General features: G+C 33.9%; 1 protein-coding gene across 6 annotated transcripts in view; it reads left to right on the forward strand.

Annotated features, from left to right (window-relative positions):
- The first annotated feature begins 9,439 nt into the window (after window positions 1–9,439).
- ADGRL2 (adhesion G protein-coupled receptor L2) overlaps window positions 9,440–27,684 on the forward strand; it is a 162,726-nt gene continuing 144,481 nt past the window's right edge. For all 6 annotated transcript variants that reach the window (XM_021690197.1, XM_021690194.1, XM_044914552.1 and 3 more), the window contains exons 1-2: window positions 9,440–9,476; window positions 14,842–15,014. In XM_021690197.1, coding sequence (XP_021545872.1) covers window positions 14,942–15,014 — 73 coding nt within the window. In that variant the 5' untranslated portion in view covers window positions 9,440–9,476; window positions 14,842–14,941. The remainder of the gene's footprint in view (window positions 9,477–14,841; window positions 15,015–27,684) is intronic.

Genomic DNA, 27,684 nt, shown 5'->3' on the forward strand with positions numbered 1-27,684 from the left:
AAAGTATTAATAAATTCTAAATTTGCACATTGTAGCTTCAGGGTTTCAAGATTTTAATTTAGTGAAATGCCAGAACAATTTCTTGTGTTTAGTTTGATGAGTGTTACGTGAGAAGTGCATCTTCCCAAATTAGGACAGACATATATATTATACAATTTGCAGAGTCTAATTATTAAAACCTGTTAAATTTCATATTTAATATTCAGATATCTTTCTGCAAACAAGCTGCTTAGATTTATTATCAATGCTTGATTCGTATATTAAAGTCTCTTAAATTGCAAATGCAGGTCTGAGGAAGGGTGGAAAGTTAGGCTTTGGAAGTAGCTGTGGTTTTTCAACAGCCTCAGCAAAACATAAATACCAAAAAGAAATAATCTACAATGCCGCATGTTTTATAGGCAATATCAGATACCTTAATTGCAAAGTAAGGCTGAAGTGTAATTCCCATTGTGAAATTTACTGTCTTTTCATTTAGAGGTGTGGTATAAGCCCTCAAATTGGCAGTGAGTTGGAGTGCTAATGTCAGTCTCATAATTTTGGGGGAGAAAAGAGGTGTGGATTTTAATTTTTCCATTCTTTGTTCTGAATTGTGATAAAAGTATGTTGGACCCATGTGTTGCCCTCTATTTAAAAATTTTTGCTTTTAAGAGAACTTTTACAAAAAAAAAAAACAAAACCCAAAAACCCCAAACAAAAACTTTTACTGATGGAAATAGTATTTTCTCCAAATCCCAAATATTGCTGGGCAAATGTATAGATGTGGAAGCCTACCTTGTCAAAAAGTTTTGCAAAAAAAAAAAATTTCTTGTATTTTTAGTGTACTTTGAAAATAAATGTCAATTTTTTAAAATATACCCAGTCTTATTTTTATCTAAAAGCAGATGTATCAGGCATTTTTAACGTAATTTCATATAGCTTTGTATTTTGTAATACTTAAAAAAGTTTTAAATTATTTAGAATATTTGAAATTACCAATTGTTTTCATAGATTCTATTGAATATTCAAGTATTTAAAGATTTATTTATTTATCTTAGTGAGAAAAAGAGCAGAAGAGGTCGTGGGGGTGGGGGAGGGGCGGAGGGCAAGGGAGAGAGTCTCAAGCAGACTCTGTGCTGAGCATGAACCAGAAGCAGGGCAGGGCTCGATCCTAGGACCCTGAGACCATGACCTGAGCCGAAACCAAGAGTTGGATGCTTAACCAAATGCACCCATAGGCACCCCAGATTTTCAAGTATTTTAAAGAAAAACTTCCATCAAGCGATTATTTGAATTTGGTTTTGGTTAGAGCTGAGCTGTAGGTTTAGTTTCCCCATTAATTGTGACCTTCCTGCTTCATTCACTTTTATAATAAGGAGGCTCAGTTTATTTGGCTTCTATAAGTGATAAAAATGATAAGGTATTTTATGCCAAACAATGGTAAATTAAGCTTTCTGAAAAACATTCATTTTTTTATTTTGTCTTTTAAATAGGCATGCTCAATATTTAATTAAACATTTAATTAAAAAGAGTCTTTTGTAGGAAGAAAAATCCTTGAAAATCCCTATTCTAGGGGATCTTAAATTTGTTTCTACTTTTTTTTTTTTTTAAGATTTTATTTATTTATTTGAGAGAGAGAATGAGATAGAGAGAGCATGAGAGGGAGGAGGGGCAGAGGGAGAAGCAGACTCCCTGCTGAGCAGGGAGCCCGATGCAGGACTCGATCCCGGGACTCCAGGATCATGACCTGAGCCGAAGGCAGTCGCTTAACCAACTGAGCCACCCAGGCGCCCTGTTTCTAATTTTAAAATACTATGTTTCTTTCACACCTTAGTTTCTGGATTCCATTCAGTTTTCTTTATCCACCATTCATGGTCTTTACTTTGCATCTGTAGTCAGTTTTTTCATTCACAGTTTTCTCCTTTTTTCCCTGTTTTCCTTTCTGTCTGTCAAAAACATTTGTTATGTGCTATTTGCCAAGCATTAGGCAAGGCTCCCTAGCACTGAGATTATAGATGTGAAAGCTATGGGTTCTGTTTTCAGTCAGCTTACAATAATTTGAGATCATATTTTAGATACTCTGTGATATGGCACCTTGTGCTATGGACGCAAGTGGTAGTGCTCGGGGCGCCTGGGTGACTCAGTCATTAAGCGTCTGCCTTTGGCTCAGGTCAGGATCCTGGGGTCCTGGGATCGAGTCCCGCATCGGGCTCGCTGCTCGGAGGGAAGCCTGCTTCTCCCTCTCCCACTCCCCCTGTTTGTGTTCCCTCTCCTCGCTGGGTCTCTGTCAAATAAATAAAATCTTTAAAAAATAACAACAACAACAACAACAAAATGGTAGTGCTCTTTTGGCGTGTGGGGTAAGGTTTAGGGGAAGGAGGGAGTTAGATAGTTTAGTGACAGGCCTAAACTGAGTGTTGGAAAAAGAGTGGTAGTTGGCCAAGGAGAACGTGGCAGAGGGGATTCTAGGCAGAAGGAACATCGTTAAGTATGCCAAGAAAGGTACAGAGGTGAGGGTAAGCTTCCTCTGGCCCAAAAATTGAATCTCGCTAATTTTTAAAAAGGAAGAACAGGAAATGAATGAAGGATGGCTATTCTCAAGCTTGGATGTTAGCTAAAAAAAGGAAATCCGTTAAAAATGGTAATTTCCAGACACGTGTTTAATTTATTGTATATTCACTGTATTAATCACCAGGATATTATGCTACGTATCAGACTCTATTAAAGCGGTGGGCAAAAGCTATGGTCTGTAAGGACCACTTACTCTTCTTAATTACATTAAAGTAAGTAAAGTTATTTGTGCCTTTGTCTCATTTCCTTATCTTTGGCATCCTTGTATTGCTTGCAGTACCAGCCTCAGTGTCTTGAACAAAGTACGTATATTGGAAAATTTTTGGTTTGGTTTGAAGAGACTTATATTGAAGAAAGATATTTGGACAAAAGAGATTTTAAAAATAGTTTCAAAGCTTAATTGAAGAGGAGTCCTAAGATAACTCAGGGTCACCTACCATAAAAATGATACAGGTGATGACTATAGGAATTTGTGGAAGGAGAGGTTTTTTCACCTTGAGGTGGTCAGATTGTCTTTATGGTGTAGGTGGTTTTTAAACTTATCAAATCTGTATAAATTTCCTTAGGTGGAAAGGAGGGTGATGCTTTGTATATGGGTATCTTGGTAAAAATCAGTTCGAAAGGCATACTCAGAATTACTGGGCAAGTAATTTTGACAGAAGCAGAGCGTTTAAGTATTTTTTAAATTAGATCTATTTGGATTCTATTCCTAGTTTTGCTTTTTGCCACTTTTTATTAAACTCTGCATTTATTACTCCTTCAGCCCCCGGTTGTAATTTCCCTCTTGTTAAAATAGAGATACTAGATTTGTTGTGATAATTGAATTACAGCAAGATAATATATGTACTTACGGAAAATTTAAAAATCAACAGTTCTGTGATCTGCCTTTGTCAAGTCACAACCCCAAGTGTTTTCTTTGTCGTATGTATGAAGTGATCTCTGGGATTGTTTCCAGTTTTACACATTTTTATGTTGTAGAGTGAAATTAGGAAGATGAGTCCAGTGGAGATTAGCAAGTTGGATGGAGGGTGAGGAGTCACCTAGGAGGTTTTTGCACAATAAAAAGGTGTTAGGGCCCTGAGAATGAAAACAGTAAGAGGGGATGAAGACATTTCAGAGAGAGTCAAATCAACTGTGAGTGAATGTGTGCCACCTTACATTGAAGTGCCTTTTATATTTACAGAGCATTGGTTTATTGAAATTTGCCATGAGTAATGATACCGAGGATTTTTGGTTTTAAAAACTATATTAGAGACTGAGCTAATTTCATTTGTGTGTATATATCTGCACATGCACACTCAAATACATTTAGTTAAGTTTGATTCAAAAACATCTGTTACTTCACAGAGAATGCAATTTTTTTTCTTTTACCATTTCATACTGATTTATTTCTTTGTTGTAAGTCACCAATTGAGGGATATATGTATAATTCATGCTAAATCAGTATATTGGTCTAGAAGGATTTTTAGGAGACTAATAATGGAGTAGAGGCTTCTTTAATACATATGACTATATAAAACATTATTAATGTTAACAGATGTTGCACTTTAATCCCCTAGAATGATTGTTTGGTACCAGCAGGAGATTTATTAAGCCTGAATTGTGTGAAATTGTGTGTGCATAAGCTGCTACTTAGATTGTAAAAATGCTATTGAAAATTGTTAAAAAGTTTTAGCTATAATTGGCAGAGAAGTATTAACTGTGCTAAAAGAAGCATGTGTGTATGGTTGGCCCATGCGCCTTAACCTTTTTATCATTTATCTTCTTGTATTAATGTCACTGAATTATTAATTCATGAGCCAGAATGGGAAGGGTGAAGGCACCATTTAACTGTGTGGCAAATTTATCCTTATCGCTAGAGACATGAAAAAAAGTCATTTTGTGTTATCTGTAAAAGGAAAGGACATTTTAAAATTTCATTTACAGTAATCCACTTCACTTCCAGTAAAACACCTAGATTATTACTACCATAATATAATGCTCTTATTAAAAATTTGTAACCTTCTCCACTCTTTTGTCTTATATATAATATTGATAGACAAGTTTAGCTCTCATGTATTTTAATGTGATACCTATTAATTGTAGCTTAGAAATGTTATTCTTATGATATGTTATAGCATGACTTCAATTTTAAGAAATATTAGATTGCAGAAAATAAAAATATTTACTGCATTAGTAACATTCAAAATACTTGGATTGGGGAGAATCTAGATACAGGGAATTAGAAAGCTGTAAAAATACTTGTGTTCCAAAAGAATTGTGTGCATTTATTGTGACTTCATAATTTTTTGGAATAAGATTGGTGATTTTGGCCTTGTAGTATTTTTAGCTTTCTAGCAGAAATTCAGCAAATTAGAATTTAGTAGTTTCCTGCTGAATACAATGTGGAACTGGGATATATCCAGTATTTCATACGGGTGAGTAGCAATGGTGACAGAAATTTCAGGAGTTTGAAGCCACTTTTACCAACAGCTATTTGAAACCATCATGCTAATGGTAGAATACCTCAGGGGTCTTGTCCAAACCTCATTACTTTTCAGTCTTCCATTACTTACTGTTTTGATTGGTTTTACATTCTCTCCTGCCAAACAGAGTAGCAAGATAGGTTACTGTGGTAATGTCCTTTATTTTCTTTTCTGGAGTTTCTCCCTAGACACTGCAAGCTGTACATATGGCTTTGTTATACACACACAGTGAAACGCTAATTTGTTTTGGTCAGTATAATGTTGCTTTGCTTTATTTTTCTCATTCCAGCATGGTTAATTTACCTTTACATTAACATTTAAATTAATTTCTTAAAATAACAGACTAACATTGGTTTGATTATGTTGGCAGACATTGTAGTTATTGGTCAGTTCATTACTTGACTGAACTGCATTTAGTTATCTTCATCCTGTGCCAGTTCATCTCTAGCTGGGGTTGGCAAATTGTAGCTAGCTGGCTGTTTTTTGTAGTAAAGTTTATTGGCACACAGCCATGCTCATTCATTATTACGCATTGTCTATGGCAGGTTTCATGCTATGATGGCAGAGACTGTAGGGTCCTTAAAGCCTAAAATATTTACCACTTGGTCATTTATAGAAAAAGTTTCCTGATACCTGCTCTGTAATATCAGTCTACACAATCCCTTGTTTCTTATCTTTCCAAACAATGGAATACTATTGATAATTTTTATTTTACGAGATTTGAAGACTCAGTAGTTATCAGTGGTAGTTATTGAGTACGGCTTTTTGCTTTTCTTTATATATGGCCTAGTAACAAGGGATATATTTTCCTCAAAGTTTTCTGAATTGGTAAATTTTTAAAAATTGTTGCAATATTACAAAATACATTAGTCTTTTACTAAAGAAGAGAGTCTTGGGGCGCCTGGGTGGCTCAATTGGTTAAGCCTTCTACCTTCTGCTCAGGTCATGCTCTCAGGGTCCTGGGATCGAGCTCCCGGGCCCTGCGCATTGGGCTTCTTGCTCAGTGGGGAGTCTGCTTCTCCCTCTGCCCCCCTCATTTGTGCTCTCTCTCTCTGAAATAAATAAAATCTTTTAAAAAAGGAGAGAGAGTCTTGGCAAGTTAATTCAAGCTTCTAGTCAGTTTTTCTCAGCTTTTTGTAACCTGTATTTTTTATTAAACATTCTTTTATTACCACTTTAATATTATTTGAAATTTTAATAGAGGTCATGAAATTATATTTTAAAGTTGCAAATCCCTTTTCTAAAAACCACATACCTCCCCCATTCCATGATTGAGTAGTTAAGCACTAACACACACAACCTGATTTTAATTTTTTAATGAACTAAAGTTTTTATTTTATTTTATTTTTTGTATTTAACAACCGTTCAGAACAACCCAGTCCATACTATTTCTTAAGAGTTTGTCTGTGATTATTTTTCTTGCCTTCTCATCTAAGTCCTAATGTTTTTTAGAGGAGCCATACCAACTACACAGAATGTGTCTAACAATGAAGAGTCTTTTCTGTTCTTACACTACAACTTTATTTCTGATGTTGGTATTCAGAAATAATTGATACATTTTTTTTTTACAGTGCTGTTGTCTTGAGTTTTGCTTGTAGACACAGATTTATATGGTATGGAACCTAAGGTTTAATGGAAAGCGACCCTGGCTAAGGCACAAGAACTTGCTTTTTCTGGAAGAAGTACCTGATGTCATCTTGCTTTTTGATCATGTGTAGTTTTCCCATGAAGTCAGAGTGTGGAATATGTGAGCTGAATAACTCAGGTTGTTATTATTATTATGGCTGCCAATGCGATCATGTATAAGTAGGTTTCAAAAAATGTTTTTCTGAAATAGCAACTCCTTTAGATACAATTTTTAGAATGTGAATTATTAGAATAATTGCTGAGACATATTTTGAGAGAAGGGACAAGCCCTTAGTGAAACATATTGCAGTAGCCCCTAAAAATCTTCTTTAAGATTACTTAACGGTGGAATCAGGACCATAAATGTATAATTGGAATAATTGGGAAAATAATGGGATAGTAGGTTTATTGTCTATTCCTACGCTCATATATAGTTGGTGGACTTGGGGACTACACGTTTGTGAATTGTATCAACCTTCGTAGGTTAAGACAGGATTCCAGAGTGTGCTCTGATCTCAATTTTGGACTCTTTCTATCCAGATGATGTTGGTTGATCTAGGTATACATCTCAAGAAAAATACAGGTCCAGAAACTGCATTTATTTCTCTTCTCTCTCATTATTTTGGTATGAAATACATTTATTACCATAGAGTTTTTGGAGAGTACAGCAATTACTACATTTATTACCATAGAGTTTTGGGGGAGTACAGCAATTACTAATTAATGCATATTTTGGGTCTTAGTCATTTTCTTCTATTTCTAATTCTCCTTAGAAGATTATTAACTTTTTGAAAGTGGCAACCATATCTTAATCTGTCTTATAATTCCTTTTGAACCTAACACTGGACCAATTAATAATATATAAGGTAAAAATAATTAACAAATAAGTAACATTCCTTCCAGTATGCAATATCAAAAATATCTAGAATGTAATCACTAGATACTCATTGGCCTAAACTGATGTACATGCAATTACAGTGTTAATATTATCTACTTTATTTTAGAAGTGAAAAATTTATTTTAGAAATTTAGATGACACTATATATATTGACATAGCTTCCGAATGAGTTGTATCATTTATTGATTACATAAGGCAATGTGCTATACTTCACAAAATTTTCTTCAGCTTCTTACTGTGTATTCATAGTAATTTTTCATATTTATTTTTAAGATCATTTGACATAGTTTACTCAGATTACCTAATTATCTCTAAGAAGCCTCTGATGGTGATATTGATGATCTAATATACAACATATCCTGGGTCATTATTATTTCATTTAGTGGTTGTATATATAGACCAAGAGGGAATCTGAATATTGATTCAGGGAATGACTAGTAACAATGATTTATGAACAAAGGATCCAGTGCAGTGAACCAAACATAAGGTTGAATCTGATGAGCAACCTTGGATTTTTTCTTTTCTGTTTGCCTGAACAATGAATGATTAGTCCATAATATTATAGATATTAGTGTGAAAACATTCTTTCCAGGACTGTTAAGATTCATTGTTAATTATAATTGGAGGAAATACTTAAGTTTATTGTTTGACTTGTAAGCAACTTCTCAGGTATTTTGGCTGATAAGATTTATTAGTTTGAATAATTTGTTAATTTAGATAGCACTATCAATGAATGAAATTAAGATAGCTTGAATGGAAATAATAAAAATTAAGTTAACATTTAGCTATCATTACCTAAGGGATGTTAGTTTTACAAATGTAAACATTTTAAAAATCAACTCATTATTCTTTTGGTATTTTGTCATTTTCACAATCCCAAAATGCCTTTGTTTTACTTCCATTTTTTATTCTAAAGGGAAAGATGATAAAACATAAAGTAAGTTTATCTGAACTACTTAATTAGTGGCAATAGTGGTTTTAGAACATGGGTTTATATCCCAGCACTGGTATTTACTTACTGTCCTTGAATAGGTTATGTACTCTCATTTTAAGGCAAAATGGAAATAATAATATATATTTCTTCAAGTTGTGAAGATTTCATGAAGTTCCATGAATAAACTATTTAGACCTTACAATGGACCAGGCAATTATAGCTTTTTATTAGGAAGGGTTATTTTTGAGCTGGAATGTAAAGTTATTTTTCCTATCTGAGGCTCAGATTTCTGACCTTTATAATATTGACCTCATGAAGAATTAGTGATGTATGTCTTCAACAGTGTTTCACCCATAGTAGGCACTCAGGAAATAATTTTTGGCTATAGTGCCCATAATTTACATTTAACTAAAAGAATTGCATAAGAATTCTAGACTATTAGAAAGTGATGAGGAAATAGAATGTCTTAAAGTTGAAGAGGACTACCATTTAAAAATACCTTCCCCTTTCCCCCAAGTGGGGAAAACACTAACTTCTTATATTGTAGGTGGAGTATAATTTAACAATAAATATAAAATATTTTAAACAAACAGATTTATGATTTTTTTTTGGTAGAAAAGTTGAGGAAGCCATCAACTTTTTTATGATATGTAAGGTAGTATTTTGAACTGGGCATGTAACTTTTTCTTTTTCTTTTGAGACTTAATTTGCAAGTTTATGTTCAGTCATAAAATGTCCCCTACATTGGTTTGAAAATGACAGCAATTTGTTTTTATTATTTCAACTGGAAGGATTTTAATGAAGAGAATGGCAGACTGCCCTGCACTGACTTTTCCTCCCATGTCCACAGCTACAAGCCTCTTTTGCATGCTCAGCATGGCTGGTAGATGTTATAGCGGATTGCTGGTGTAATTTCCTAGAAGCATTCCTGAACTCTTCTCCTTTCTGCTCTAAGACCTCTCCTAGAAGAATTTATTCCCTCACAGTGCAGAAGTTTCAGTAAACGGTAAGACCAGTAATGAATGTTAAGGGGACTTTGGCATAAATAGTTTAATTAAAGTACTCTGGACTTGATACCAGTGTCCACAGAAATGAAACGGAGAGAGAGGGTGGCGACTGGTGGTTGGCCACGTGGTTTTAAAATCTCTGTCAGCATTCCCAGCCCCAAACTATCTTTGTGAAAGGAAAAAAAATAAACTGAAACACAAAAGAATGTTGAATGTCTGGAACTAAAATAAGCTCACTGATTAGCAATAGCAAGGGTTTACTTAGACAACTTACTGAAAGAAAACTCCCAAGGGTGTCAGTGTTTTCTCCGATGTTAACAAGAAGGGGGAATTCTGGCCTGTCTGGCCCACGCATAAGATATTTCTGGGAAGTGAACACCCCGAATGAGATTTAGATTGAAGTGAAACTAATTTATTTTTCATTTTCTAAGACTTTGCATGGGGGCCTAATGGGGTTAGTATTACCCTTTTTTGTTGTTTTGTTTGTATGGGCAAAATGTAGAAGAGCAGTTCTCTTTTGCTAGTAAGTCCCATTTCATAATTATTATAATTTTATAGTGCAAATAAGATTAGAAAGACTGATTTTGTAGAAATAGCTTCTTTGGCTTTCATTTAGCGCTGACATACATTTAGTGCGTAGAATGAAGCATTAATGTTTCCTTTTACACAGCTTTAGTGTATAATAACAAGGATGGGTGACTTTGGTAGGTCTCATACTTAGATGGTGCTTTTCTTTCCCTGTTCTCATGCTTTTAGTTGTTTTGGGTTTATCATCCAGTGGTCTTAGTACCTCAGAGTCCATAAGTAGAAATCAAAGACAAAGCTTTGGATATGAATCTTTATGTTGGCTTTACTCCTAATAGAATATCAACCTTAGTTAACCAGTTTTAGAAAACTTTATCTTTTTCTCTTATTAATTTGAAGCATGATCTAGTCTACCTCTTTCATTGATACTTACAAACAAACAGGTTTTATTTTTTTCTATTTTTGCTGAACAGGCACATGTTTCCGATTTTATTAAGAAAGGAACCTTGACTTAGCATTAAGAGGAGTTTGATCTGTGCACTGTGCCTTTATAATCACAGTTTTTTCCTCACCAAAGTTCTTGGAAAGAGGTTTTCCAAAAATCTAAGGACAAACTGGTTATTAATATGGAGAATTACTTAATCTTTTCTGTTCATTGAAAGGAAATTTAATGGCTTTTTTTCTGATTTTGTTCTTTGTTTTTGTTTTGCATTATAAAAGCTTTTGCTGAGCTTCATTTTGCAGGTAAAGAGTTTGGAGGAGTCTGTTAGCTAGCTACATTTATGCCTGTGAGTGTCCTTTGGCTCCACTCTGATTAGGAGCAATGTTTTCCTAAGATTAGTTTCACCATGTTTGATTATTTATTCATTCTGTTTTTAACTGATTGTGGTTTGTTAAGTGTTTCAGTTTTCATTGACTTTTTTTTTAATGGAAGGTTGTTCTTAATTTGGATCACAACAATAAAATCTTTTGACTTAGTTTTCAAAATTGTATTTAAAGCTTGAATTTTTGTAAATAATTTTATTTGATGTGAAGATGATTTGGATATAGATTGTAGGATGAGAAAAAATAAATTTGATATTCTTTTTACTTATTGCACAGATGGACGTAAGCTTTATTTGCATGAAGAAAACCATGATTTTATTACATTCCAGAACCTGTTTCCGTTTGTTAGAAATAATCGTCTATATTAAGTCTCATAATTGACTACAGTGTAATTTTAAAATTGTGTTTCACATTCTCAAACCTTAAAATTGTGTTTCACATTAAAATCCTTAAGAACACACTTACATTTTAGTATAGTTGAAATCAGTTCATGAAATATCTGTCCTTGCCAACGACCACAAAAGAGGTCTTGGTTGCGCGGTTTCCTCCTCGTTTTCCCCTTACTAACAGAGGTTTTCCTATCTTGGCTGCTGTTTCCTACAAAGCAGTCATCAGTCTCTGATTTCTTCCTTCCCTTTCTTCCCACAAACAAGGACTCTTTCAAATAGCAGATGACTGAAGACAGACTGATCTTGGATCACTTTAAGAAAGTAGAAATGTGTTCAAGAGTTGTGTGCATGTAGGCAGGCAGCCTGTATGCATGTCATTGAAATGAAAATACTCATTACAAGCAGAACTTGGACAGTCAGAATTCTCTGATCAAATCAGGAGCGTTCCAGAGGCTGACTTAATTTTATGTGTACTAATTAATGTGTCATGTCCACACATTAAAATTATTCTGACTGCTTGATTGGATCATTGAACAATATGGAGGATATAAGAAGTTGTTTCTTGATTAGCCTTTCCAATATGACAGGTCATGAAATTATCTGACTTCTCTTTTTTTCTCTCTCTCTATTTTTTTTATCATCTGCATTTTATTTATTTTTTATTTAAATTCAGTCAGCCAATGTATAGTAAGTACATCATTAGTTTTTGATATAATGTTCAGTGATTCATTACTTGCATATAACACCCAGTGCTCATCATATCATGTGCCCTCCTTAATACCCATCACTGAGTTACCCCAGCCCTCCACCCCCCTCCTTCTGCAACCCTGAGTTTGTTTCCCAGAGTCAAGAGTCTCATATGGTTTGTCTCCCTCTCTGATCTTTTCCCATTCAGTTTTCCCTCCCTTCCCTGAATGTCCTCTGTGCTATTCCCTGTGTTCCACATATGAGTGAAACCGTATGATAATTGTCTTTCGCTGATTGACTTATTTCACTTAGCATAATACCCCTCCAGTTCCATCCATGTCGACGCAAATGGTAGATATTCATCCTTTCTGATGGCTGAGTAATATTAATAGATGTTCCACGGCAGCATGTATGGACCATGCTGGTTCCATGGTTCCATGTACCCTAGAGTGAATCTTTGCTTACTTCCCTATCATTTCCTTAGGCTAGATTTCTAGAGGTAGCTCAAGGAAGACACACATATTTAAACCTCTTATTACATATCAACAGATTGTTTTCCAGGAAGATTCAACCTGTTTAGCTCTTGCTCTGAGCGAAGGATAATTTCCTTTTTACCTTTGCTGATGGAACTCTCCAACTCTGGCCAGAGTTCCATATTATCTTGAAAAAATATTTGCCAATTTGATGAGTTAATAAAAGATATTTTGATTAGCATTTGTTTGATTAGTAGTGGGATTATTTTTTAATGTATTTATTCTTATTCTTTTGTGAATGCTTTATATAAAATAGCTTGCAGTTTTAAGGCAGGTACTTTGCCACTGCAGTTGTAAACTGCAGGTTTATTTGGGTTTTATCTTTTGAACAGTCTTTGGGAGTTCAGTGTGAAAAAAGAATTGTGTGTGCCAAAAAGGTTGTGTGCCATGTTTCCCCATCAGATTAATTTTTGATATATCATTCTTTTTATATTTTTGGCATTCATTAGAGGAAATTTGTTCTTTCCTTTGTTTTTTGTCGTATTTCTTTAGGCATATCATCTGAAGTGTTCTTAGAACTGGGTCGTACCATTTCTGACCCCCTTTATCATGATACCTAAATGTCTTCAGTAGTTTCAAAGAGAGCTAAAAAAATTGGGCTGTTCTGGGTCATGGAGGGATGTATAGAGAAGCAGTTTTATCCTGAAACTATAGGCTTGATAAAACAAACTGCTTATTACGGAAATATCTTGCTAGTTTCATCTGTGATTTTGTGGATCTTTATATTTAAACACTAGATAATAGCTTCAGATTAATTTTTTTACATTCTTTTTGGTGTGGTTGTCAGTGAAACAAGACAGTGACTTTGTAGGGTGATAAGTGTTCCAAACTATTTAAAATCTGACTGCTTTTCCACTGAAGTTAAAGCATCGTGAACTGATAATAGAATATAGTGAACTGATAATAGAATATAGTAAACTGCTAATAGAATCATATATGATACATGAAGCATGCAGCAAATGCAGAGTAGCTTAGATAATGTGAAAGAGAACTTCAGAGTTATCTAGGAAAAGTTTTCTAAATTTTCTTTATGCTTTCATGACAGCATCTAAATTATATAAGAGTTCCTTCTTTATAGGTACAACTTCAGAATGAGGGATATTCCCCCCCCCACACCCCCACTTTAAGAACTCTTTACCTGCAGCAGTTTAAGGGTAGATTGAGAGAACTTGGTAAGAGTATTATTTAGAAGAAAATTACAGGAAGTTAATATGAAGAAACTGTTAAGATATCCCTTTAAAAGAAAATTTTGTAGTTTTTCTACCCTCAAGGCTAGACCAGAAGGCTGGATGTATTTGAGAACTGTCTGTATTTTATGTGTATTGTAAGCCTAGTATTTACTCTGATTCCTCATGTTAACCTAGGAAGTGAAACACTTCAGTAGAACCTAGCAAATAACCTGGTCTTATGTCCTAGGAACTAAGAAATTCTAATTAAGTCATGCTCCTGAAGTTTTTGTATCCTCTCCAGTTGAAGAACCGGATTCTTAAGGGCTAGTCAGAATTAAAGTTGGTTCCAGGTTTTATATTCTTTACCCATCTCCCAGTTTTTAGAAAAATAGTGTTACAACCTTGGAGATACAATCATCATGGTCTTGGGGTTTTTATTTGGTTCTAGTGGATGGGCCAACCTGCTCAAGAATATAGGTTTAATCTTACTAAGTTATACTTTGCTGTAAAAAAAAAAACCCAATATGTGAAAATCTAAAACTTTAAAATGAAATAGTTAAGAGACCCTTTATTAAACTGCTCCCTCTATGAATAACTATAGCAATTTGATATGTAGTGTTTAGGAATGTGGTGTTTTTGGAATGCCATTATTATATAAATGTACATTATTATATTAAAGTAAACCCATGTGTTAAAAATTGTACATCCTTGTATAGAAAAATAAACTGCTTAATTATATCTCTAATCTGTCTTGCAAGATAACAGGATAAAATAGTAGATAATATTGCTTTTACCATCACTAGAAACAAACAAAAAAAGTATATGTATTTATAAAATTTTTTAGAGGCAATATATACTAAAGCTAGTAATTTGATAAAAAGACTGATACGTGGCATAGAGAGACAGATGTATTGTTCTAGGATGACTTCCGAAGCTTTTCAAAGAAAAAAATCATTAGGGATTTATATAGCTGTTCTACAAATTCATATGTATGGTTATCTATAAATGTTTTTTGAGCTTTGATCGTTTTCTTTATATTCTTTTAAGGCTCACATATCCAGTATGTAGGAGCAGCTCCCATGTTGGATATAGAATCAAAATATATACCATTTATTTTTTTTATATTTAGGAGATAGAGGGAGGCAGGGAGGGAGAGAGACACTTGTTATTATTTTTGCATTTTTTTGTGACATAACAGAACCATAAGAGTAAATGATGGATTTGTTTGTTTTTCAGATATGAGGATCAATGATGCAGACTGCTGGGTTCGATGAAGCTGGGCATTTATAACTAGATTCATTAAGGAATACAAAGAAAATATTTAAAGGAATCAATAATGGTGTCTTCTGGTTGCAGAATGCGAAGTCTGTGGTTTGTCATTATAATCAGCTTCTTACCGAATACAGAAGGTAAGATGCAATTTAAATTTTATTTTTCAAATCTGGGTGAACTTAGTTTAAACTATGCAATCTTCTCTATGTAGAAGTGGCTAGAATGAGTTTTATTTTAAAAAGTAGCTCTTAAAAAGATTTCCCGAATGTCAAATTCTTTTTTTGGTGGCTGAATTTATTTTCATTACAACACAGCTATAGTATGGAAGAAAGTGCTAGAAGTCTGAATTTATTTTTCACATAAATTTGTAAAATATTATTGTTAATAATCCTGAGAGAAGTAAATGAAATCTTTGCTTTGGTATATATTTTACACTTATCAACTAAATTTATTCCAGTAAAATTGAAAGTATTTCATGTCAATTTTTTTACTTCATCTTTAGTTTGCTTAAGTGGAGTCATAGTTTGGTTCTAAAACGCCTAAATAAAGTTTTTTCATATCTTCTGGAAATGTTGGGTTTTGTTTTTTTTTTTTTTTTTTTGTAGTGCTTCCTTTTGAATGTTATTTATCTCTTTTGGAAGATGGACCTGACTTTTAAAGAAGTAAATACACTTTTGAGGCTTAATGAAATAATCGGAACCATCATTTACTAATTATTGTATGGATTTCTTGGTATCTGTTATTTCTTTAATCTTACGTATTATTTCCATGTGAAAATAACACCCTTTCAAGTGCTTTTTATAGAGCAGGTCAGAAGTTAATATGGAGCTAAGATATGTTAATTTTATAGCTACTTGATAATGGTAGTTATGTATTCAGCGTGAAACTATATTCATCTTGTAGAATCTGTGAAGAATACAAAAATCTCTGAGAAATGCATGGATTTTATTTGTCCCAATTAAATATTCTTGAAGAAAATATTTTAGAATTTTTAAATTGGTTTTATATGTATTTTTAAGTGATCCCATTTAAACTTATTAATAAAATGATAGGTGGAGGGGAAAGGCAGCTGTCAACTAATAGAAGTTTATTATTCCAGCATCTTTGTAATAAGCTTCAGTGTTAACATTTTAATTTTACTGAATTTTATTTGAATTGCTATTCCAAAATCATATTTCATCATTTTCTTCTTGCCTCCCCAGCCCCCTACTTTCAATATATTGACATAACGTGATAATATAATTCAAACAAATGACAAATTTAGAAATATTTTAAAATAAGAAATTCTGTATTCAGAAAGTAAATAATGTTCACTTGGATTTAATTCAAGCTTGAAATTACAAATGGGTTAATATTCTATTTTTAGAAGATACTGCTCTTTGCATCAGAATTGAGAGATACATCAAATCTAACAGTAAAATGTAATATGTCTGAATGAATAGTACCATAATGATAAACAACAAGCAGAAACTGAGTTTAAGAATATGAATCTCTGGCTTGGATTGTTATGAAAATCTTGTGTATAGTCCATAATTTTGCATCTGTTTTTTTTTTTTAGGGGGGGAAACTAACTGAATTCCTGCTGTTATGTTTGAATGTTTTTATACATTTAAAAAAGATTCCAGGTGTGGACCAATGGCTCATTAGTCCACATAATGAAAAAATTTCCAATCAAGATAGAGACTACTTTGCTGGCACAGTAACTTAACTCAGCGGGGGGGGCTAGCAAACAGAGACTTTTTCATGAGATACTGCAGTTTTATTTCTAGTGTCACCTATCAGGTCAGGATTCATATCTGCCGTTAAGAGAAATTTCATTTTTGGCGCATCAGGCCAGGGGGTGTTGCTTTTGAAGCAGTTCCCTCCTACGGGTAAAAAGAACCTAGGAGGAATCACATTGCTCTCTGTGAGAGTAGTCACAGTTCATGCAAACTGTTAGAATACTGATCCAGCTCACATGGTTTTGTCTTAGAAAAGTTTTACAAGACATGATAGTCCTTTATTGCCAGAAAGCATATAATGTTCTGTGAACACCTGTAGAGAAAACCAATCAAAGTTAGGTATGAGAACACAAGAAAGGAGTTATAAATTCAACCATTCAGCCGTTAAGTTTCTTCAGAGCCCCTACATGGTGATTACCTTTTCAAATCTTAGAGAGATGAGCACTTTTTATATTAGTGTCTGGATTCTTATAGGTATAATTTAGATAAAGTTTCCTAGGTAGGTTCTTCCTTTCTCATTTATTGAGTGATGAAATTGAGCCAGGTGCTTAGGATTCTGAAATGCATAAGGCACAGTTCCTGTTCTTGAGGAGCTCATGGTCTTGTGCAGGGTCAGAAACCGCAGGTACCTACCGGGGCCAAGCAGGCCAAGTAACTTTAGTGCAGCAGGCCAGTGAAGATCTGCAGTAGGCAGGGAAAGGCTTGCCAGAGGACCCATGATTGCCATGCCAGCATTTAGCCTCGTTTTGCCAGCCTTCTCACTTTTCAGTAGAAATCAAATGTGGATTTTAAGTAATAGTAGCTAATTAAGATCAAAACAAAACGGAACAAGCCTGCGTATTATATTCAGTGATTGACTTCCCTTTTTCAGAGCTTTTATTTTTCCTCCTCTTTACATTAGTGTTTCACTTTAGTATATTATTATAAAGGCCAAACATAATTTTGGATTTATTTTATATTTATACACATGAGAGGTAAATTTCCACATTTGAAAGGACTTACTTGTTTTATGCTCAGAGGAACGTTATGTCATGTTTTGTGTACACAGTAAAGAGCAAACTACTGAACATTTTTTTAAGTTTTTACCACAGTAAAATCTAATTATATAAAGGTTTAATTGTTAGAATTAGCTTCTTTCCCTTTATCTCTAACTCTGTCAACTCGTATTGAACAATCAAATCTCACCCCTTAAATTTACTTGTTTTTGCAAAATAAGAACAATGTTTTATTTATTTTAGAGTCTCTTTTCCCCTGTGTATTTTTAAAAATTGCTTTTGGAATTTCCAAATAAAAAATGATTATGGAAGATCAGACTTTCAAAATATTTTGTAAGTTTTTCTTAGAATTGATTTTACTCCTACAGAACTAATCTCAAACCCTTCCAAAATCAGTTTTGTTGAGAAACTGGTGTGCTTTGATTCTTTTGGCCAGTTTTTATAAGCAGAGTAACCACTGTGGCATCATGTATCAGTAAGTAGGAAAGTAAATTGAGTTTTTGTGTCCTAGAGAATTAAATTATGCTATATAATGGAGCCCTGGCAAGCATAAGTCAGACATGTGAAGGCTTGCTCAAGTGACAAGTTACAAATAATAGCAGTTCTTCAACAAAGTCGGTTTTAAAATGAGTTTCAGGTTGAATTCTTTATGCAGTGAGTATTTAATTAGATTTCAATAGTCAAAATTTTAGTTAATTAGTGCAAATTATGTTGTTGTTTATCCTTATTTTTAAAAAAATGTTATACCCGTATAAATGCCAGCTATGCAAGATACAACTTTACCTATCAATTTTACATACATCAAGAAATTTTAAGAATACCGCTGTAGAAATAGGGTCTTGCCAGTTTTAAATATACTTTTAAATTCTCTAAGCATATTTTACAATGACTTTTGTATTAATGATATCTTACTAAAAAATGATGTTTGGCTATAGGGTCTTTTTGCTAATTGAGTGGCAGAAAAAAGTAGATCTAGGGGTTAAATATGAATTAAAAAAACTGTTTTAGGCATATAAATATTTCCTTCAGACTGGTCCATAATTTGGAAGGAGTAGTAGCTTTTCATCCAAGGTTAAACTTAAGAAGGATTAAAGTAATTCAGACCTGTATTCATTCTTTCTTTTATTTACATACACATATAAGAAAATGTATAAAATTTATATTCATAAACACACTATGTCAGCATCACAAGGGCAACAATTGTTTTTGTTTCTTCAGTTCATCAGTGTGTCTAAGTGCCTAGAACAATGCCTGGCTTATAATAAGTACTCATTTTATATCCATCACATAAGTAACCGAAATCTTTGAGAGGATAATGAACAGTTGTAATAACAGGGTGGTAAGTGCCATGATGATGATATTCAGAGAAGCATTGGGATGAAGGGTAGGGGTGGGTGGATGTATGTCAGGAAAGGCTTCCAGCTGAAATGATCATGATGCTTGAGCTGACTCAGTATGAGTTGAATAAACTATGAAAGGCAGTGGTGAGCATGGTGGTGGAGATAAAAAAATCAATGGAGAACAGCATGGTGTGAAATAAAGTACTGTAGTGGTTCTTAAGAGCACCAGAATTACCTAGAAGTCTGGGATGGGGCCTGAGCGTTGCATTTCTGACAGATTTGGGGGATGATGTGGATGTCCCTCAGCATCACACTTAACCATTGTAGTATTGTATATGAGGGGGTGGTTGAGGTGAGGTGTAGAGATGAGTGGATATGGATATAAAGTAACTTTTTTGAAAGTGTTCTTGAAAAGAAATTACGATTTAATTCACTGTGATCCAGGAATAGTAACCAGTTGATTACTAGGAGTTACTATCTATATCTTTTCATATGGCTTTTTATTCCTCTGATCAGGCTTCTTGGTCATAATTTTAGGCTCTAAAAAGGGATTTTTCCCCCCTTTTTCTCAACAGTGTACTGTGAAGGAAAAAAAAATGGAAAACTTGGCTCCAGATTGTAAAAAACAGGACATATTTTCTGTAAAGAGTAAATGTTACATTTTCAGAGCTCCTAAACCCTTGCTTCAATTTGTCTCTTCATTGTGATAACCTTGTTCTTTTTCTTGTTGGGAATAACTACATGGCCGTTGCTATGAAAATGCTGAATTGACTTACTGTAGGGACTTGAGATTTCCCAGTCTAGCAAAATTGACTACTTTTGTTCATTTCAGTATATTTTTGATTAGTTGAAAGCTAGGAAGTAAATTTTTAGCAAGGTTTGTGGAGATTTGGCCATATGATTCGTATTAAACTTAATGGGAGTCACAACTCCCATTAAATTAATAGGAATCGTGCAGCATATCTGTGTTGGCTGCATAGCAAATGTAACCTTACTTTTTAAATTCACAAATTATGTAAATTAACATTGGTTTAAAACAATGCATTTTTTTAAATAATGATTTTATTTATACATTTAGTGCAGATCAGTGTGATTTGACTCCTTGAGAAAGTACCCAACTATATTGCTCTTAGGATACTTTATTGTATTATATGAGTGTAATGTAATTTGATTGCAGTAGCTTTCCTCCGCATAGGTAGTGATGTAATTCAGCTTTAAAAATATAAATATTAATGCCATTTACAAATTATATAATGTTGCATCTTGTAAAAACCAAATGTGTTACCGTGTTACTATCAGGATTTAAGAATAAGGTTTATTTGTTCAGAATATGACTCAAAATTGAAAAAAATAAGACTAAACTTACTAGGAGACACTAGCATCTTTTAAAAAGTCAGTTTATTATTATTATTTTTTAAAGATTTTATTTATTTATTTGACAGACAGCGAGAGAGGGAGCACAAGCAGGGGGAGTGGGAGAGGGAGAAACAGGCTTCCCGCGGAGCAGGGAGCCCCATGTAGGGCTTCATCCCAGGATCCTGGGATCATGACCTGAGCCGAAGGCATAAACTTAACCACTGAGCCACCCAGGCGCCCCTAAAAAGTTAGTTTAGAATATACATTTGTCATCTCATGTACCAATATTCAGTGTCAAAATATGCCATATTTCATATATTGAAGATTAAATTCCAGTGCTTGATTTCCCACTTTCTTCCCACTTTTCTTCCCACTCTCTACCTTATTCCATGCTCTTTTGTTCTTTTCCAGTGTTAGAAAAGGTTTATCCACAGTCTGTGTTGATTCACAGGTAGGTCTGTTGCTGGTGGAAAAGTGTTATAAATCAGTGTGTCACACACAACAGCCACCCAGCGGACCTCAATAACATTGTACTGCTTGGCTGTTCAGTTTTTACAAGCCTCCGTTTTCTGACAGAAAAGACTGCGTCACATGCTAAATAAATAAATCTGTTGTTATGAAATAATACTTTGCTAAAAGTAAAGAGGTTATGAACTTGTCCATATAAGAGTAAATATTTGAAGTATTGATTTTACATCCATATTAGGAATTTATCACAGTTGTTACATTTTTTGAAAGAACAGTGTTATTAAAGGTAGCTTAATTAAAAGCATAGGAAGCATGTAAATCATCTTAATTTTGCCAAACAGTAATTGTGTTCATTACTCCTTACTGAGTAATTTCAGTTTTGATGAATCTTTTGCTTCATTTTTTGAATTAATACACCTTTTCACTTTTTTATATGTTATATACTTAGGTTGTGGTATTAGAGAATATGATAGTACAAATGATTGAGCACTTCTGAGTATTAATGTAGAACTGATATGTCTCCAAGAACCGATTTATCTGCCACATTACTAAGGGAGTGTTTTCCTGAAACATATGCTTGGTACCCTATGGTACTCTTTATTTTCTTTTCACCTCCTGCATGACAGAGAATGACATATGACAGCCGTGCAGTCTACATGTATTAGACATCAATGTGGATTAGTGAATATCTCATGACATCTTTCAACCCTATTCTTGAACTCCTTTTGTCAACTTGACAGAAGTGATTCCAGGAGAATACCTAGTGCCGGCCCTGGGATCTCTTGGCTAAAATGTAAGGCTGAGAAGGGAATTCCGTATCAGAGCTTCAGGAAGCACAAACAACATTTATAATCCTCCTTATCAGCATGGGACTCTACTGGGTTTGACTTTTATGTCTGCCATTATTCTTGCTTGGAGGGTTTTTTTTTTTTTTTTTTTCCATAGAAATACTTTTCCCCCCTTCTGATTTTGAATGTAGTACCTTCTCATGAGAAAAGATAAAAAATTAGGAAGTTGAAATAAGCATTTAAAACTGTTCATAATTGTAGGACCTTGATATAACCACCGCATGTTTCTTTTTCTTTTCCCAACATACCTGATTTTTTTTTTAAAGATCTTATTTATTTATTTGAGGGAAAGCACGTGAGAGAGAGAGAGAGAGAGAATGAGCTGGGGGAGGGGCAGAGGGAGAGGGAGAAGCAGGCTCCCGGTTGAGCAGGGAGTCCGATGTGGGGATTGATCCGAGAACCCTGGGATCATGATCTCAGCCCAAGGCAGATGGCTTAATCAGTTGAGCCACCCAAGTGCCTTACCAACATGCTTGATATTATGGATACATGCTTGATATTATGGATAAAACAAAATTATGGTGTGTGAAACAAAATTAGGTTCTTCATTTCCATATACTTTTATATTCTGATTTTTCATTTATATTATCATAACTTGTATTACCATGTCATTATATATTTAGATAATGGATTTTAACACCTGCATGGTAATTTATCATTTATATGTCAAAAATGATATAATCCCCTGTCTGTACTCTTTGGCCATTTGAACTTAATTTCTTTCAAGTATAAGTAAAATAAATATCTATGTAAATCTTTTCCTTCATACTGGTTATTTCCTGAGACTAGAATTCTAAAATTCTGATCGCATGTGGACATCTTCCAAACTGGTTTTCTGAATGATAATACCACTGTTCATTTTGATTTCCAGTGTGTGGAAGTATCAATCTTACATACTTTATCAGCATTGATTTTAAATTTTTAGAAGAATTGACACTTTGATATGAGAAAAAGGGTATCTGTAAGTTAAATTTATATTTGGGGCTAATTGTGAGGAAAAAATTAGTTTTCGTGGATTTATTTATTGGCTAGTTGTAATTTTGATGTGAATTTTTTTGTGCACTACCTTTGTCAACTTTTCTGTTTAGCTTTTCTTATTTTTAAGCTCTTTGCTAATATCGTTTTGTCATTTTTATTGTGAAAAACATAATGTGTTTGCCTTATAATTCATTTCATTCTGCTTAATTTTTTAATGAAAACTTCAAGTAGGAGAAATTTATAAAATAACAATCACAGATTTAACAATTATCAACATTTTACTTCATTTGCTTTTATCTTTTTCTTCTTTTCTTACTTTTTAATATATTGCTATTTTCTTTTGTGAGATCTTCCATTATTTTTATCTTAAAAGTCCGTATCTTGAGATTGGTTAAGTATTTATTCACTTGCATTTCCCTGTAACTCTTAAATGTTTTTATTTAATTTTTTTTCTTTTTTTGGGGGGGGGGGAGCGGGGAGAGGGAGAAGCAGACTCCCTGCCGAGCAGGGACCCCGATGCGGGACTCGATCCAGGGACTCCAGGATCATGACCTGAGCCGAAGGCAGTCGCTTAACCAACTGAGCCACCCAGGCGCCCTTTATTTAATTTTTTAATCCATTAGGAGTTAACTTTGTTATTAGGTAAGAGCTCTAAACTCTCAATTAATTTAAAATGAAGTGAACTAATATTAAATCTTTGGTGTGAATCAGATTTTAACTAACAAAAGTAGATAAAATTGGGACATTACCCATATAAAAAAGGGATAATGGACAATAAGAAAAAGAAAGAAAAAGAACACAACTTTATACAGATTGAATTATGGATGAAATGTAACTGTTCTGATTCCAGTAATAGTGCTCTTCTCTGCTTAGATTTTTTTTTTTTTTGGTGTCTAGTCTGTTTAATAAATTTTATTTTAAGAGAGAATTTCTTGTGAGAGCGAGCGAGAAGAATGAGTACAAAGCATGACAAGAGTAATTAAAATACCTCATAGTAAAAATAGCATTTTAGGAATTCTGGAGTGTCAAGAAACACAAGAAATTTTCTGGGAAAAAAATAAAGAAATTCAGAGATAGCAGAGTTTTGTTTGGCATAGGGGTGTAATCTAAGAGATTAAGTAAAATTCTCATTCATTTTGTTGGTTATTTGTAGAATGCTTCTTACTACTGTTTTACTATTTCTTTGGGTGTGTGTATGTGTGTGTGTGTGTTAATCATTAGTTCTTTCTCCCCTTCTTTATTTTTTGTGGTATTAGAATCTAAACCATGTGGTAGACATAACAAATATTCAGGTTTTGATTAGAGGCAATATATTTATGAGTCATGGACTTCATAACTTAGTCAAACACAATAGAAAGTATGACTGGGGTTGTTGCTGGGGGGTAGTAGGGAGAGAGCTGTCTGGGATTTTAAGAGAACCACTTTTACATGGCAGAATGCTGTGGGGAGGTGGTGGCGGCAGGGGATTCAATAAGTAAAGTAAAGGAGACAGGTGGTATTTCAGTATACTCCATTGTTTAAGGAAAGTACTTTTTATAATTTTCTTTTTTAGTTGTTTTTAGTAGATAGGTTGGGTACCTGAATTTTTTTCCAGGCAGAAAAGAAATGGGATCCAGTTCAAGGACAGGAAGGCTTTTCATCTAGGAAAGGAGAATGTGTATTAGGATCCAGGGAGAGGAAAAGTAGGGAAGAGATGTGTTCGGGAGAAGAAGAAATTTAAGGCAGACATGCTGGATGCTTTTAATCTTCCTGTTTATCTAGAACAATGCCCCTCAAAATTTAATGCACACATAAATCACTTGGGGATCTTGTTAAAATGTAGATTCTGACTCAGTAATCTGGGATGGGTCTCGAGAGTCTGCATTTCTAATAGCTCCCAGGTAATGCTGAGGTTTCTGGTCTGTGAGAAGACATCTGTATCCAGGAGTTTTGGTTATTAAAATGTTTGTCTAGAAAATCAGATTTTGCATGACAGTGATTTCTACCAGGGCAAATCAAGGTTTGTTTCTAACCTTAACAGCATAGGTGGAATACAGAAAAAATACCACTTTCAGTTTTGTAATTTCTTTTATTGAAAAAGGGACTAAACTATCTTGAAACGTTACTGAACATTTTTATATTTTGTTACACTTGTAATCCAATTTTATATGCTTTCTGTTGACCTTTTATCTCATGATTTGTTTTAAAGATCCCTCAGTAACAATGCAGCCTGACCCTTTCTCCCTAATATTGCCTTCTAGTCCCCATTGATCTGTCCTACTTTCATTCTGTGCTATGTGGAAACATTATTTTTAATAACATTTTACTACAAATGTGTTTATTACTTAAAGTAACATTATAAAATCATGTAATGCAGGCCATATATTTTCTTAACCTATTTGGAAAAAGTTTATATTTTACTAATTTTTCAAAGTCCATGAATTTAAAAAGAAACTCAGAATTGTTGCCATTTCCCCTTCAATATTAACACTCTGACATGTTAGCCCTGTAAGAGAGTAGAGGATAGACGTACTGGAATATAAACTGGTATTCAAAAACAACTTAAAGATATTTTATCTGCTTACGGTTAATTAATGATTTTTCTACTTTGCAGTATTATACATAATCAAAGATTTTATTCATTTTTAGTAGTGGACATAATCTCCTTCTGCTTTTCCTGTCAGAGAGAAAGGTAGATTACTGATATGATTTACTTCAAATTTATGATAATACAAATCACAAATTACATTTATTTCTTCATGAAGTTTATTAGCTTCTTCAGCTTTTTAAAGCCATCTGAAAAGTAACTAAATAGCAGATTTTAAACAGAGAGAGTTTTGCATAGTTATCTTAGGGGTCAAAATACTTTCATTTTTTTTTAAACAGTATGTTTTTTGAAGATTTTTTTTTTTCTCTTATTTTTGAGAGAGAGAAAGAGATAGCATGAGAGGAGGGAGGTTCAGAGAGAGAAGCGGGCTCCCTGCCGAGCAGGGAGCCTGATGCGGGACTTGATCCCGGGACTCCAGGATCATGACCTGAGCCGAAGGCAGTCGCTTAACCAACTGAGCCACCCAGGCGCCCAAAATACTTTCGTTTTTATTTTTTGGCAGAATTGAAGAATTATAGACTTAATATCACAAATTGAGATTAGTAGTTATAGAAGTTTTCAATTAATAGATGAAGAAACTAAGAAAGGTTTGCAGAGCTCACCCCTCTGCCAAGCTCTACTTATTGCCAGTCCATTTTTCTTTCTGAGAACTTGATGCCTAGCCTCAGGTCACTGGTGTATTTTCCTACCTCATGAGGCTGTCAGATATACTGTATATTAGATATACAGATATACAGAATATTTAAGATATACTTTAAAATATATTGTATAACATTGTTTAACTTAATGTCTGTGATTAAAAAAAAATCCTATATTTCAGTTTTTTTTAAACATTACCATTGCAGATTAAAAACAGTATTAGCTAACTCTGCAAGTTTCAAGTGATCTTGAGAAGTTTACAGCCACAGGCGTATATTTTTTTTTAAAAATCAGTTTCTCTTTGGAAGTACAAACTGTTGCTAAGAATGATTTACTGCCACAACACTGAAAAACTGAAATATGAAACAGTAATTTTAACTTCTACTATATTTAGTTTATCAGTTCACACTGATTAGCATTCACCACTAAAATAGTTGAAGGCAAACCTTTGGAGCCCCTCCTTCAAAAATGGGGTTTAGACATTATCTTTTTTCTTTTGTTTGCTTACAACAGGAAATTCATTTAATCCTTTGCTTTGTTTTAGAGTTTAGGCAAATAGAGACTATCCTTGTTAGCTTTCAAAAGCTCTTACTTTTCCTGCATTAATGGCACTCAGGGTACATTCCGTGATCCCTCTTTATTTACTAGAAAGCTTGCCTTTGAGAGCTGTCACTCCATTCTTTCATCCATGTTGTTAATTGACTGATAGCGAAAATTGTGTGGAAAACCTTCAGTGACAAAGACTGGGTATAGGTGTTACTCCAATCTAAATAAAGGCTGGTGAATCTTTGCTTCTTGATCCCATTTCTGTTTGTACTAAAATACTAAATATAGACTAGAAGAACAAAGTACTTTTAAAAGCATTCAGAAATGTTAAGCAACAATAAAACTCCGTAACCATTTAAATGACAAGCAGCTGACTGTTTGAATTAACTTTGTGTTTGGCTTAATTTGGGGCCCTAATTATTCCTAACTTACGTGAGTAGATTTCAATTATAGTATCCTGCAGGGATTTGTAGCTAAGGCAACTAAAAGAATCATTTTACAATAAAGTACTTTTGTTCAACTGATTAGGCAAGTTAAAACGTAATGATGTAAAATTGAAACCCTTCTGACAGGGTCCAAACAAATGTTTCTAGTAATTTTGCTTAAAAAAAAAAAAAGATTGAACTGAGTTTAATTTTATTTTTTTTTATTTTATTTTTTTAAAGATTTTATTTATTTATTTGAGACAGAGAGAATGAGATACAGAGAGCATGAGAGGGAGGAGGGTCAGAGGGAGAAGCAGACTCCCTGCCGAGCAGGGAGCCCGATGCGGGACTCGATCCAGGGACTCCAGGATCATGACCTGAGCCGAAGGCAGTCGCTTAACCAACTGAGCCACCCAGGCGCCCGAACTGAGTTTAATTTTAAATAATATTTTGGTCTTTTGGGAAAATTGACTTCATTGTGATACTGATAAATATATAAAAGTGCCTTAAGATCACATGTTTTAGTAAAGTAGTAAAACATTAAAGATAAATTTGTCATAGTGGAAACCTTCGTGAGCAATGTCTGTTTGCTTTATAATTCTTGATACATGGTTTTTGACAGCTTCAAATGCATAGCTTTAGAAGAGAAATATAAATTAATAATTTGAATGACTAGCACTTCTGTGGTTTGGAATTCATTTCAACTGAACACAGATCAGAGACTCATTTATAAATATAAAATGCTATATACCCATAAACACAAGGACACACAATATGTTTGACACTGTGCTACAGTCAGTAGACAACTTGATATTTAACACACCCTTCCTAAATACTCTTTCTCCACCCTACAAGATTCCACCAGAATTTTGAACAACTTTACCAAAATAAACTTACTTCATGG

The sequence above is a fragment of the Neomonachus schauinslandi genome, chromosome 4 (genome assembly GCF_002201575.2).
Source record: "Neomonachus schauinslandi chromosome 4, ASM220157v2, whole genome shotgun sequence".
In the NCBI taxonomy this organism is placed as follows: Eukaryota; Metazoa; Chordata; class Mammalia; order Carnivora; family Phocidae; genus Neomonachus; species Neomonachus schauinslandi.